Here is a 15,322-nt window from a genome sequence, read left to right on the forward strand (position 1 = left end):
TAAATACGAGGGTACTTCAAAAAATTCATGAAAGATTCACATTATTTTTTAGTTCTGTTCTCCACAAACTTTTTGAAATATGCTTGTGTACTGAGAGAAGTCTTGTTCTCATTCCTATGCCCATTCTCACTCATCATTTATAGAAAAATAATTCCTTACTTTATCATTCCTTTTCTTTTATAAAAAATTATATCTCCAAAAGTTTTATTTATATATATAACTATAAATATAAATGCATATCCCAATATGCAAATACATGTAAATTAGTGAGAGTATGGGACTAACTCCATATCCATTGTTAGTGGTCGTTCTGTCTTTCTTATTCCTGCATAGTTCTCTGTTGTGTGGATGTACCATAAGTCATTCCACTAGCCCCCAATGATGCACATCTCAAAAGATGCTGCAGTGATTAATCCTGTGTATGTTTGTTTGTTCATTTAATATGTAAGAATGTATCTTCAGCTATGCTCCTCCATAAGGGCAGTATCACTTTGCACATCTATCAGCAGTGTATGAGTACCTGTTTTTCCACAGATATGTTACAGAATACATTGTTCAATGTTTGAAATTTTGGCAACATGATGGTAAGAGATAGTGTTCTAGTGAATGCTACGATGTGCCCATAAGATCTGCCTTCTGAAATGAAGGACTTACTTCACCTGTGGCTAGAAGTGATACTGTTCAGTCTTCTGTCCGCAGCTGTTAAGTTTTCTCTGGGGATCACTTGTAGCTGTGAACTGAATGTTTCTGTGCTCCCCCTGCCCCCTCAAAGTCATATGTTGAAGCCCAAATCTTCAATGTGATAGTATTTCGAGTTGGGATCCTAGGAAAGTAATTAGGTCATAAGGGTAGAACCCTAATGATGAGATTACTTCCCTAATGACCTCTCTCTCCACCATATGAGGAAATAGCAAGAAGGCTGCAATCTGCAAGCAGGAAGTGGGCCTTCACCAGGGACCAAATCAGCTGGCACATTGATCTTGAACCTCCCAGCCTTCAGAACAGTGAGAAATAAAAGCCTGTTATTTAAGACACTGAGTCTATGGTATTTGTTACAACAGTTACTAAGACACTTGAACTGAAGAAAACTGCCTTACCCAAGGTGACACCCCTTTTCAAGGGCAGCCGCAATCTAAGGACAGCCTGATCGGTATTACAGTATAGAAATCCAGTCTTCCTGCCTTGACTTGGGACTACTGTAAAGAGCCATCCAGGCCAGAACTCTTTGTGGGGACAACTAAGGTCTTCATTAAGATGACACCCCATCTCAAATGGGAGGACTTTCTTCACACCAAAGATACAAAGAATTTACTTATATTCTCCTAGTACATGTAGGTTTTTTTTGTTTTTATTTTTATTTTTTTACTGAGAGCACTGATTATTTTAGAGTTAAAATGATAGTATGGATCTTTTAAAATTTATCATCTTCCTAATGGGTATTGTTTTCATGTGACAGAGAATGGAAAGTTTCCACTTACCAAATTGTTTCTGTGTGTTTCTGCTTTGAAGGTGGCTACTCTGATATCTATGGCATAGATACAGAAATTTTTAATTATTATGTTTTCCTTGTCATTTCTGGTCTTTATCATCATAAATTATCTTCTTTTGGTCATTTTTGATGCTTTGGGCATGAAAGTTCTCTTGTCTGGTATCAGGATTTTAGTCTTTCTGTATCATTTTGTTTTAGATGTCTATTTTGCATAAAAGATAGAATTGGACTCTTTTTTAAGAGCCAGTCTGAAAAATATTCTTTTTCCTTTTGTATGCAAAATTAAGCCAATACATATTTTTAGTATGACTGCTACCCTTTTAAAAAACTTCTTGGTCATGATTTTATATATTTATTATGGATATCATATTTGATGAGAGTTTCCTCAGCAGTCTTTATTTTATTTAATTTTCCTTTTTTTTTTTTTTTTTTTTTTTAGTGTTTCAAGATCTGGTGCTAGGTTTTTAATTTACCTTAAAAAGTTATTTTATATTAACGACTTTAATAATTCTCTTATCATCCCCCCAAAGGTCTTTTTTTAATTTCTAGAACATTTTTGTTGGATTACGACTTTAAATATTGCCTCTCTTTCACTATTGTTTTAATCTCTTTTAAGAATTTCAATTAAATATCAGTTATATCTTATTTCTCTGTCTTCTCTGTCTTTGATCCTTTGTAATTCTTTATTTCATTTTCAATCCAACAGCTGTTTTCACGTCTGTCCATGATACTCATTAGCATATTATCAATAATCTCTATTTACCCTTGGTCACTTTTTAATTGATTTGCTATTATTTTATAAATTTTTTAGTTTCTTTCCTGAAATTTGTTATTTTTTCACTCATAACTTTTCTTCTACTTTATGAAGCCATTTTTAAGTTTTCAAACTGGTATAATTTTATATCTGCAAATTCTTATTTAATGATATATAATTTATATTATAGTTCCATTTTACAGCATTCTTCTGCTTCATAATTGTTGTAAGGGCAGTATTTTCATCTATCGAAAATTTTTTATTTCTATTTTCTGTTTTTCTCAAATAGTAATTTTGTATATCTATTGCCGGTCACATTTTATACTTTAGAAATATCTTGAATTTTCCAAGATATACATACACAAAGGTGATGAAGGATTGGGTGGAGAATTAGCTTTCTGTCACTAATATCATGAAGATTAGTACTCCAAGGAGCAACCTAAGGAGGCACAATTAGGCGTGGATATTTGTATTCTGATATCTAATAAACTTTTCTTCTTTCTGTAGGGTTCTTAATTTCTATCACTAGTTTGCATCTTTGCTTTTACCACCAATATTACAAGTTCTTTTCCTTTTTATTTTAAGTGATAATTTTGAAAAAAATATCACCTCTGGTTTTGTGCATATTCAAGCTTTCATTTTGATTCCTTATATTAATTCTTATTTTTAAAGGACTGTCAGTTATGCTATATTAGCTAAACTTTTGATGAATGTCTCTGTCAACTTTAAAAAGTTCCCTTTATTCCTAGATTTCTACGGTTTTTGAATATTAATTTTTTGAATTTATTGGATCCTGTGTTGCATCTATTAAGATGGTTATAATTTTTCTCATTTAGATGTAAATGCAGTGGATTATCTTCTAGAATTTAAAATGTCAAGCAAATTTGGCATTCCTATGTGAAAAATCACTTAGTAATTTTTTTTAAGGCATTCAAATTGCCAATATATGTTTTAGGAGTTTTAACTTTCATTGTCATACTGTTCTTTCTTCTACTGTCTTTATCTGGTTTTGGTTACAAGATGATACCCATGCCATAAAATGTATTGAAAAACTTTCATCTTTTGCTATTTTCAGAATATGTTTCCATAAAACTGGAAGTTCATGTTTCTGGAAAATTAGGTAAAACTCACTTTTACAAACCACCTGTGCTTGATTGTCAAAAAATTTTAAAACACCGATTCCATTTTATTAATGCTATTGGACAATTCAGATTGTCTTGTTTCTTAAATCAGATTTCAAGTTCACTGACATAAAGTTATTCATAATTGTTTTTAATATCTTTGAAAATTTGCAGTTTTGCCCCCTTTTCTTTACTTATACTTTGGGGTTTTCCCAATTTTCATAAACGTTATGGATTTAATCATTTTTTTTTTTTCCGAAGAGCCAATTATTTGTTTTACCTTGCCTCTTTATTTTGTCTTTGCTTTCTAGTTTATTCATTTTTACTCTTTCATTTCTCATTTTCTTTCTTCTACATTTGAATTTATTCTGCTCTTTTTCTAAATTTTGACACTGGGTGCTATATATATACACACATATATGAAATTACATACTATATGTGTATTTAATTAAATGCTATAAATTTGCCCAAATTGTTGTTTTCTGTGTCCCATATACTTGGATATATAGTGTTTTCATTTAATTCTGAATATTTACCAGTTTTTTTAAACCCATGAATAAATAGAAATTATATTTATTTCTAAATGTATGGCTTTTCCAAACTTATAATTTTTATTACTGACTCCTAATTTAGTTGCATTGTCTTCAGAAAATGTAATCTATTAGCTGAGTAACACTTCCAACAATTTTTAATATAAATATATCCAGAATTCAGGTTGTTTCATATGAGAGAGTTTTATTATATCTACTTTCCCATACTACTGGAAATATAACTAAAAAAAGTATTCTATACTCCACTTCGTATTCATAGAAATAGAATCTTCCTTCAACAGCTCTGTCTTACTGGTACACATCTGACTTTCAACATCTCCTTAAATATTCTGTTCCTTGTTCTTAAAGGAGTTCTCTAGGCTTCCAGATGTTTAAAGTCAAAAACAACATGTGACTTCTTTATCTCAACTTTTTTGTATACTGTCTGATGCATTACTGTAAAGTTTAAATATGTGCTGATTAAAGGTGTACATGCAAAGGTGAAACCTATTTGTGAGACTGGAGATGGGCACAACCCAAAGGCAATATGGAGCTCTAAAGTCAGACATTTTATTGCCAAGTTCCCACTGGACAATAACCCAGTGGAGAGCTCCCCATATTTACTTCCAGGACCTGCTTTAAGTGAGTCACTTCAATGATCCATTTGGTTCAAAATTTTATGCTTTTAAGTGTAGGACCAAAAGATCTCTTGTTGTAAGTCATAACAACCTAACAAACTTTTGATTTTATTTCAATCATTTGTAATTCCCTTGCTTGCTTTATACCTACTAGAGAAAATATGGGCTAAGGAATGTCAAATGCCCATCGTACATATATATAATAGCATGGACTTATTTTCCAATAATAAATATCAGAATATATTATAGCAGTGAGCACGTTAATTTTGATCTGGACTCTAGGTTGATAATCCCAATACCAATCAGAATATGGTAGGTGACTATTAAATAAGTCAAAGATAAATATCAAGGGACTTTAGTTTTCACGGGGCAGTGGGGTGGGTCTGTACTTCAGTTAATGTTTCAAACATTTTTAGCAGAATTACAATCACAGGAAGATAATTTAATGAAGCATGAAATAAATTTTTAATTCATAGTAATATTTGTTTTTTTTTCTGTGCATCTATAATCTCTGTTATATTTACTTGGTAAATCGGATACAATGTGTATAAATGTAAGACCATAGTGGACTTTGACAAATGCAATATGGCAATATACTTTAAATTAATTTCATAATTCAACTTTAATTTTAGAATAAAAAGCAGTAAAACTAGTAATTTCCTTCATTCTTAGAATAGGGTTTAAAATCTAGAATACAATGTTTTTACTTGGGACATTAGATATAAGACATCTCTCCTGGAATTGGTGAAGATTTTATCTGACTCAAAGAAGTACAAATTTTATATTTCTTTTTATGTATTGGAAACATTGGTATCAGTAAAAGTTTAATGGTGTCTGTACCATTTTTTACCTGATTACACATTGATCATTCAAATTTTGTATACTAAATTCTGTTTAACTTTTATAGCTTCTAAATAAGGGAAATGCTGTAGTGCCTTAAAATAGTACGCTTTAATTTACTATCTATTCATCACCTGAGAAGAGCTAATTGTTTTTAGACAATGTCCTAATCAGATACAGCAGTGAAATTTAATGAAAAAAATTTATTGGGTTGATTAGGTGATAGAATTGTGGATTGGGGGCATTCTATTTTCTACAGTATTGGTAATGAATAACAGCGCTGAAAATTGTTCCACGTGAAATCATCAGCTCTCGTGGGCTAAACTTCATGTTGCTGAATAGATAAAGTGAATGGATTAACCAACATATAATTTTTCATTTAACACAATTTTGGAAGATGACAGGGCAATTGCTTATGGCCATGAATCTGAACCACTGAACATAATGGAAACTATGCCTGCCCCATATTTGAGAGAAAAAGGTGCCTATATCTTTGATAAAAACCTTTCTCTTTATTGCAGCTTGAATTGCAGGATGTAATATATTACATTTCCAGAGATGGGAATTCACAAGGTAGACGTCTACATAACAAATATTATTTTGGGGGGTGGGAAGGGAAAAATATCTGAAGTGATCAAAAGTGTAATGGTAACACATAAAAGAAGTTTGGATCACATTAGTGTGTGATTCAGGAAGTTTATGTAACTCACTACATAAACTTATAGTAATATGCACACTGCACACTCTCTTCAGAAGAACAATTATTTTAGCTATATATGATCTCCAGAAAATCCATTGTTTCATCTAATATTGTCTTTAATAAAATATATTAAGATAGAGAAATCACTCACAAATTCTGCTTTCATGCGTTAATACTGAAAATAATCTGGAAATACATATATACAGGTTTAGAAATATTTTACTTTTCATTCAGAAATTCCAGTTCTATTAATCAATACTAAAGAAGTAATCCACAATATAAATAAGTTTTATGTACAGTGTTATCTATAATTATAACAAATTGCCACTAAATTAAACTTCAAATAATAAATAACGGCTATCTTTGTAAATCCAGTCAATTAAATATTAATTTGCTAAAATAATGTTTTTTGAAATTATTTAGCATTTTGGAAAAGTATGCATTTAAAATTTAAATTTAAAATGTCAGAATACATTACTGTAGTTTACATAAAATTACAATCATGTTTAAAAGAAGGCTGGAGGGAAAACACATCAATTCTTTCTCTTTTTAGTTTTATCTCTTGAAATTGTTTCAACAAAGATAGCTTTTGTAAATGAGAAAAGAACCACTGAAATATTTGTAATGACAACAATCACTCTCCATAATGAAAATAGCCTTGAAAGCAATAATTTTTTAGTTTGGTGTCTAATGAATGATTTTTATTTACTTACTGATTCAGAGAGCAAAATGTTTGCAAAAATTTACTAATTTTATTTAGTAAGGTACTTCAAAGAAATAAATATATTCTGAGTGAATCAAGATGCTCTCTCCATAGCTAAGTGTAAAGTACTGTAAAGGTGGTCTTCCTGACTGTGGGCTGCCAAGCACCCTGGTGCTGTCACTTCTCACTTTCTGAGCATGTCAACTTTAGGTGGAATAATGTGGCATGGCAAGGGAAGAAAAAGAAGGATAAAAGGTTATCATTGTTGGCATGCGTTACTGTTTAGACTGCAAATTATCACACTTCTCTGGAGAGCTAATTTTGGCATTATATATCAAAACCTAAACAAAAATGTGTCGCTTAATGATGGAAATATGTTCTAAGAAATGAGTCATTAGGCAATTTCCTCGTTGTGCTAACATAATAGAGTGCATTTACACAAACCTAGGTGGTATAGCGTACTATACCAGGGTACAAACATATACCACGGTACAAACTATACCAGGGTACTATACACCAGGGTACAAACCATCATGTTACTGTACTGAAAACTGTGGGTAATTAAACAAAATCATAAGTATTTGTGTATTAAACATATCTAAACATAGAAAGGGTACAGTAAAAAATATATTGTCATCTTATGAAACCACCATTGCACAAACATTGACTGAAATATTGTTAAGCAGTGCGTGACTGTACGTACATATGCATATGCTTTGTCTAGGTACTTTTAACATCTAGAAATATATTTTTGTGGGAATAATCATAAATTGAAAAAAGTGTTTATATATGAGTGTTTATCTCTGAATCATTTCTAATATTAATAAATAGAAATAACTTTAATAAAGTGTTGACATGTTCATAAACTCTTCTTTAAATGTTACAAATATATATGATGTTATAATTGCAATCTTTAAAGAAAAAAAAATGTATATTGTGTGTGTGTGTGACGGGTAAGGGGATCGTAACCCTTTGGCTTGGTGTCGTCTGCACCACGCTCAGCCAGTGAGCGCACAGGCCATCCCTATATAGGATCCGAACCTGAGGCCTCAGGGCTACCAGCGCTGCACTCTCCCGAGTGAGCCACGGGGCCGGCCCCAAAACTATATATTCTTAATGTAAAAAGGAGTAGAAAATATAAGCACCATTTGATTAAAAGTGTGAGATTCTGAGGTGACAAGATTGTGGGTGATTTTATGTTCTCCTTTACTCAGTTTATTCAGTTTAGAACTTTTCAAATTTATACAGTATGTACATATATAAAAAAGATAATCATAAATTATTCATGAAATGGCTTTTGTTAGCTGTTATTAAATTAAGGGAAGGGAATTCAAACTATTTTATAAAATAATCTGTGTATGTGTATGTGTTTGTGTGTGTGTAAAGTAAGGTATAAATTTCATTTACCTAAACACTGACCTACACTCATTAACAAAGTACACTAATTTTAGTCAATTGCCATAAATAATCATGCAGCCACGTTCACTTGTCAGTGAAGCAAACTATACATTTCATGAAAAAAAACCAGAATAGAGCAAAATGTTTACCTCGTCAATGAAAGCCTTTTTATAATGTCCATGAAGAAGAGGAACAAAGTAAATACATCTGCTCTATGAAGTTGTTTTTCAGCACATTTCAGAAATAATGAATTACATTACATATTAGGTTGGTTTGATTGGGAGACAGAAGGCATTTCTTCCTAAGGCTTATAAAGAAACTCTTGGTTCCTACATACCAATATTATAACTCTGCCTAATACCATACTTTTTTCAATGCACTATTTTTTTTCCTAATTTGTTGAATAGTTTGTCATCTTCTTAGAATTGTATATACAAAGATTGTACATATTTTCTTATCTTTTATAATAAGTATACACAGTCTGTATGTAAACTTTACCATCTGCATTTCTGTACAGTTTGTAGAACAGGCCTATAGTTACTAGAGGAGGGAAAGGGGGAGAGATGGGGGATAGAGATCAATTGTGTAAGGGACACAAAAAGTAATTATGGTTTGTAATGATGAGCATGCTAATAATGATTTGATCATCACATACTGTACACAGATTCTAATAGTCAACTCTGTACACCATTAATATGTATAAATAAATATAATTTTTAAAAAGATTGATAAAAAAAACCATTAAGCTTTCTCTTCTATGAAAAACAATTTTTTAAACCATAAATAAAATAAAATAAAATAAAATGCCACAGTTATAAGATTTGGAAAGCATGATTTTTATTAGCCAAAATATTTCCCTAATATTTATGACAACAAAGTTTACTCTTAGTTAACAAATATTTATCAAGTAAAGAAATTTTCTAGTGAGGCTCCCTCCAGTTCATATAAAAAATTTTTTTAAATTCCCTTAATTTACCTGTCAGATAGCATGTTGATAGCTTGACATAGAAACACCCCAAATTTCACTCATATATAAACATTTATATGTACATATATGCATTATTATATATAAATATATATTATATATAAAACATTTAAATATATAGATATATACAATATTCTAAGCTTGTTTTTCACTTTAATAATATGCTATGAAAACCAACTACATATTTACTGTGGAAATTATACATGTTCCAAATTACTTATTTCATCCTTGATTAAAATTAAAGTTAATATCATGACAATTATTTTAATAGCACAGACCTTAGACAAGTTTTAAATTTTAAAATATTGACACAGATTTTGAGAATCCAAAGCATTAAACATATACAAATGTGTATATAGATAACGGTACCCATTTGAGAATATGCAGGAGACGTAAAGGTTCTGAGAACGTAAATGTAGCCATGTTGGTTAAGGGATCTTTTGTTACATTTATATTTGCTCTACATTTTGTATGTATGAAATAATTCTTAGCTAGTTTGTTCGTAAACTCTCATAAAAATTCCAGTTTAGCCACAATGACGTCATTATAAAGCTTTTCATCTATGAGGTTAGGATGTTTATTTATTTGATTTTGAAGGATGCTTTATTCTCTCATGAATGTTTGTTATTGGAAATTAAATTCAAATTAACATATTAATCTTGTTATATTTAAACTACTTATTGTAAACCCACTGATTTTTAAATAATTAAATATAACTATATAAACTTAATATTCTTATGAATCACAGAATGAAAAAATAACCTTTTCCCCTCCTTTTATCAGAAAGTCTATAAAATATATCACAGACTCTGTGTCTTTAACATATAAAAAACCCTATTTTATGTTGTTTTTTAAAATCTGCATCATATTTGCTTGTGTGGATGTACTATAACTTATTCAACCATTTAATTTTTGATAGACAGGTTATTTTGAATATTCAAAACTTTTATAACATTTTGAAAATATTTCTTGTATAAAATAGGTAATATGTATTTGTTGAATAACAAAATCTTCTCTAGATTGCCCTAAGGTCTTTGAAAGCTGGGTGCTTTTCATTTATTAAATTCTATATCCCTAAGTTCTTGGTTCATAGCACACATGAATGGCTCAGTAAATTTTACTGAGTGTTGAGACTGTTTTGTGAGAATGCACGGCTTGAATTTATGGCTGTGGAAGGAGGTCCTTTACCTAAAATGTCTGTGAGTTAGCTATCTGGCTGGGCTTCACAGGCATTAACTGGAGGTTCAGAATGCCACAAAAATTGGGCCTTCAGAGACAAGATGACAATGAAACCAAATCACTAATAGAAGCCAACACTTACCTGGACGAGGAACATAGCTATGTGGTGAAATTCTCCACGGCCCCCTTGCTTAACAGGAACTGTCATAAAGAACTTGCTGCCATCTCTAGAAAACACGGGCTCCTCATTCTAAAATATAGAAGAGCATGTAACAGTCTCAAAATGGCACATGCAATTTGTGCTGCCGACTACTGCTAATTCATGCTTAGATTATACCAATTATTAATTTAGAATTGGTTTGAAGGATGATCAAATTACTGAAAAGATAAGCATATAATATTTAGCACTTTCTAAAAGTGAATTTAATGGTACGTCATGCCTGTATGTGTTGGAGTGCTGGGAAGGATGGGGCAGTTTCCTGCATAGAGGATAGAAATGATTTACATTTAGATTCAAGATACTTTTAAAATTGGCTTGAACAAGCCCTTTCATATCTCTATGTACTATTGTGTTTAGCATTTTATCCTTCATAGATAAGGAAAATATGAACATTTGCAGCAGTTTATCAAAATAATTTTTTTCAAAACTTATAAAATTATTTAATATTTAAAATAATTAATATTTAATATTTTAGCATATTTAATATTTTTTCTGAAATCTACTCAGTAACTCTAGTTACTTGAAGATACATTTCTGATGACGTATACATAAATTTACTGAAGGTACAAAAACCAAAAGGCCACAGAATTGGAAGGAATCTGTAGGAAACAATTTATTACAAATTTTCCATTTTCGCTGCTCATCTTTCCACAGACACAGTGCCCACCCACAACTGTGAACCCGCATTTGATGATTTTTTAATTAAGCTTTAGTGGCACGTTAAATCAATAGAATTATTTTGAAAATCAAATGATGGAAGCCATACATATAGATTGCTTTCTCTTGCTTCAGGGGAAACATTAAGAAAATGGATATATCTGACACATCATTGAGTTCTTTGCTGTTAGATTAATGAAAGTGATTCTGTATGTGGTAAAAAGAAAGGCTTTCATATGGTTCCCTCTAGGTCTTAAAAATGGTCCTCAAGTCCTTTTAGATGGCCTTGTCCTCTTCGATCTTTCTGATCTCATCTTCTTCCATTCTGTTGCTTCCTGACTGCGCTCCCGCATGCTCCTGCTCCAGGTCCCTTTCACTTTTTATTCCATTTGTCTGGTTCTTCCTTTTTTCTGCTCCAGTGTTACCTTATCAAGGAGGTGTTTCCTGATTAGCTTATGTAAAGCATGACCAGGGAAGCCAGATCATCTAACTCTACCTGACATCCTTCATCTCCTTCTACCTTCTTTCCATTTTGTCCTTAGCAGCTAACATTCTTCAACATATATTTTGTGTATGCATGCATTTATTTGTGTATGAATATAAGTATTATGTATGAATGCATGCATGTATGTATGTAATATTAAATTATAATGTAAGCCCCATGGTGCAGAAACCTTATATTCTTTACTGCTGTATCTTCAGGACCTGGGACAATAGCTGTCCTGTAAATTGTGCTCAATAATTATTTACTGACTGAAAAAAACCAATTAATAATTATTTTAGTATTCTGAAGAGTTTTATTTTAGCTTCATTAGTAAGAATATCCCTTGATAGCAATATAAGGATAATAATTTCTTTGTCTACCTCATGGACACTCATGAAAATATAAGATAATATATGTAATGAACTTAAAACTTGGAAGTAATACAGAATTATAGGTTGTGAACATTACATAACTGGGAATATAAAGATTCTGAAAAAAATACTTGATTGAGTGAATCACATCTTTCAATTATGACAGACCCAAAAATTCTATTTGTTCTACCTCTTGGCTCACTGAGATATCTCTCTCTTTGCCTTTGCACATGGGGTTTTTTCCATCTGGAACAACATTTCTGTCTTCCTTTTTTGTGCTAAATTTTACTCATTTTTTATTTAATCAAGAAACATACACCATTTTCAAATTTTCCTCATTAGGAAATCTCTCCTAGGTAGGGAATCTCTCCTCAGATGTTTTTAAAAATATTCTGTATTCATCTCTATCATGGCTCTCAATGCATTCTACTACATTGATGCATTAATTCATTGGCTTCCTTCATTAGACTATTAATAATTAAAATAAATTTGCAATTTTATCTGTGTAGCTCTATTTCCTAGGACACAGTAGGAACCCAATTCATAATTGTTGAATAAATAACTGCATATATTCAATGGGCAGGAATATTTGTTCTATCACTCTATCCAGCACATTTACTCCAATATATGGGCTCCTCCCTTACTCACCATTCTCTCCTTATGCTTTGCTCAAAAGATAAATAACTTTTTTATGGTACGGGGCTATTTGAGGGCTCTCCCATTTACATTCCTAGTCCCTCCCCCCACCCCCACCCATCTACCAATTCTGGTGCCTTAGAAGGTATTCAGAAAAGGAACAGATGAGGGCCACAATCTCAAATTCATTGCTGGACTTTTCAGCACTAAACAATATTTGGCTATAAATATTCAGCTCCATACAAGTGGAAGCAATCTCACTGCCTACTTTCGTGACCTTAAGCAAGTCAGTGTTTATAAGACCCATGGCACTGAACTAGGGATATTGAACTCTATCCATTGACCAAACATATCACATATAAACATACATTGGTCATACCCCCTGTGAGTCCTTTGAAAGCTAGGCCAAGAATACCCACTCCTTTCTGCCCTTTCTCCTATCCAGAAAGTGAGTACATGATGACTCTATCAAATTTATAATTATTTTAGAAATTTGCTTCTTCTCATTATTGTTAGCATGCTCATCCCTTAAATGTCATCTAAGTATTTAATGAAATTCCTTACAGGTCTGGAAAAAATCAACTGTGATAAACTACCAACTGCATTTTCATACTGAATAATTGATAACTGAATGCTTATCTTTAAAAAAAAATTATTAAACACTCATAAATTTGGGAATTAAAATTCAGATAGCAAAATCTCAAAAGAGCATACTTTATTATGATGGATGTTAAACTATTATGAATGTCACTGGCAATAAAAATGACAGCAAAATAGGTTTAATAATGCTGGGAAATGCAGAACACATGAATATTTATTATGTTACTATTTTTCATTGTTTTTATTTTTAGTATCTAAGTTAATTTTGTGAGAATCCATTATTGGCTACAAAATCAAGGTTTTTTTCAATTTTATTTTGTACACTGACAAAGATAAAATTGTTCATATTATTAGATACCCATATATGTAGACACATATGTACTGAATATATATATAAACACATCTATCTATATCTATATCTTTATCTATCTGTAGCTATCTGTAGCTATACTTCAAACAAGCAAGAGCTTAGTTTACTTTAATCTTTTAACCCTTTTTATTTATTCTTTCAACAAGTATTCATGGTGCTTTTCTTGTATAATGTATTCTACATTAGGCATTTGGTTTACAATGGGGAGCAAAAAATAAACATCCTTCCTGCTCTTGTATCTTAGTAAAAGATCACAGAAATAATTACATAAGTGTTATACAAAGATTACACTTGATTTTAGAGTAACTTTTATTGAGGAATGTGATTTGGTTAGGGTGATTGGAAGAGGTGACTTCTTAAATAGTTGCCTTAAGCTAAAGTTTGAAAACTAAATAGGCTTCAAGTAACAAAGTAGTTGAGAGAATTCTGTTCAGAAAGGAGGGCTTATATGAAGGCTCTGTGGGTATGAATGGTAATGTGGCTGGAATGGAGAAAATGGGTGTAAGGATGATTTGACATAGAGCTGGAAAAGCTCTCAATTTAATCCCTTGTAGAACATTTAAGGATGCTGGTCTTTATCTGATGAACAGAAGGAAGAGATAAAAGTTGTTTGAGTTGTGGGAGTGGGAGTATGCGCATGACATTGGTAAGGACAATTAAATATACATTTCAAAAAGGTCACTCACCCAGCCTGCAGTGTGGAGAACAGACTGGCAGGTGACTAAGGGGTGAAGAGTTTGTCAGTTAAGGAGAAACTGTGGTACCTGTAGCTTGAACCTGAATGATGTTTATAGATTGGAGAAAAGCCCATTGACTTGAGAGATCTTTGAAAGTAAAACCAACAAATTTGTTGATAAATTATATATGCAGATAAAGATGAGGAAAGGTTCAAGGATGACTACTGGGTTAATGGATTTACTATCTGGATTGATAATTATGTCATTGACTACTATGATACAAAGAAATAAGACTCAGTAGGAGAGTAATGCTTGGACCTGGAGGGTGTACAGATACTTTTATAAACATAGGAGATTCCAAGCATGAATTTGAATGTTTAAGAACTCATAGGTGTGTCTGGGGCTATGAATGGGGACATTTCAATATGTGGGTGATAATTGAAACCATAGATGTATATGACACCTAGGGAGAGAATATAAAATAAAAAAAGGCCTATGCCAAATAAAATAAATCTAACTCAACCAAACTAAACAAGACATAATACTTCCCTTTGCAAAAAGCAGTGATAGATCTAATAGTAAAATGGATTCAGCCATATTTGGATAATCTATTTGTGTTTCCTTCTGAATTGTCCAGTATGAGACCACGTGAAGACATTTGGTTTTTACTCTATTATGTCCATCTCAATTCCAGCTGCATTTATGTCACAAATTCACATTGTGAGCAAGGAGTGTTCATCTGAGTAATCTCTACATGATCAATTTATGTAGAGATCTGGTCAATTTTCTGGGCAATTTGAACAATGCTGATGGTTTCTAGTTTTGATACATTATAACTTTTTCTCCATCATCTACACGAAAGTTTGCTTATATGAATGATCCTGAAAATGGATCCTAGTAGTTATTCTGTAATTTAAGTCCCATAAAAACCAGAAGTAACCTTTTCACAAATGATGTCATAGAAAGCTCA

General features: G+C 31.7%; 1 protein-coding gene across 1 annotated transcript in view; it reads right to left on the bottom strand.

The window, feature by feature from the left end:
- The window catches only part of DPP10 (dipeptidyl peptidase like 10), a 686,000-nt gene that overhangs the window by 64,958 nt on the left and 605,720 nt on the right, over positions 1-15,322 (bottom strand). Inside the window, exon 13 of the mRNA XM_063093496.1 lies at positions 10,480-10,587. Within this exon, the coding sequence (XP_062949566.1) occupies positions 10,480-10,587 (108 nt within the window). The remainder of the gene's footprint in view (positions 1-10,479; positions 10,588-15,322) is intronic.

Source organism: Cynocephalus volans, chromosome 1, assembly GCF_027409185.1.
Source record: "Cynocephalus volans isolate mCynVol1 chromosome 1, mCynVol1.pri, whole genome shotgun sequence".
Lineage (NCBI taxonomy): Eukaryota > Metazoa > Chordata > Mammalia > Dermoptera > Cynocephalidae > Cynocephalus > Cynocephalus volans.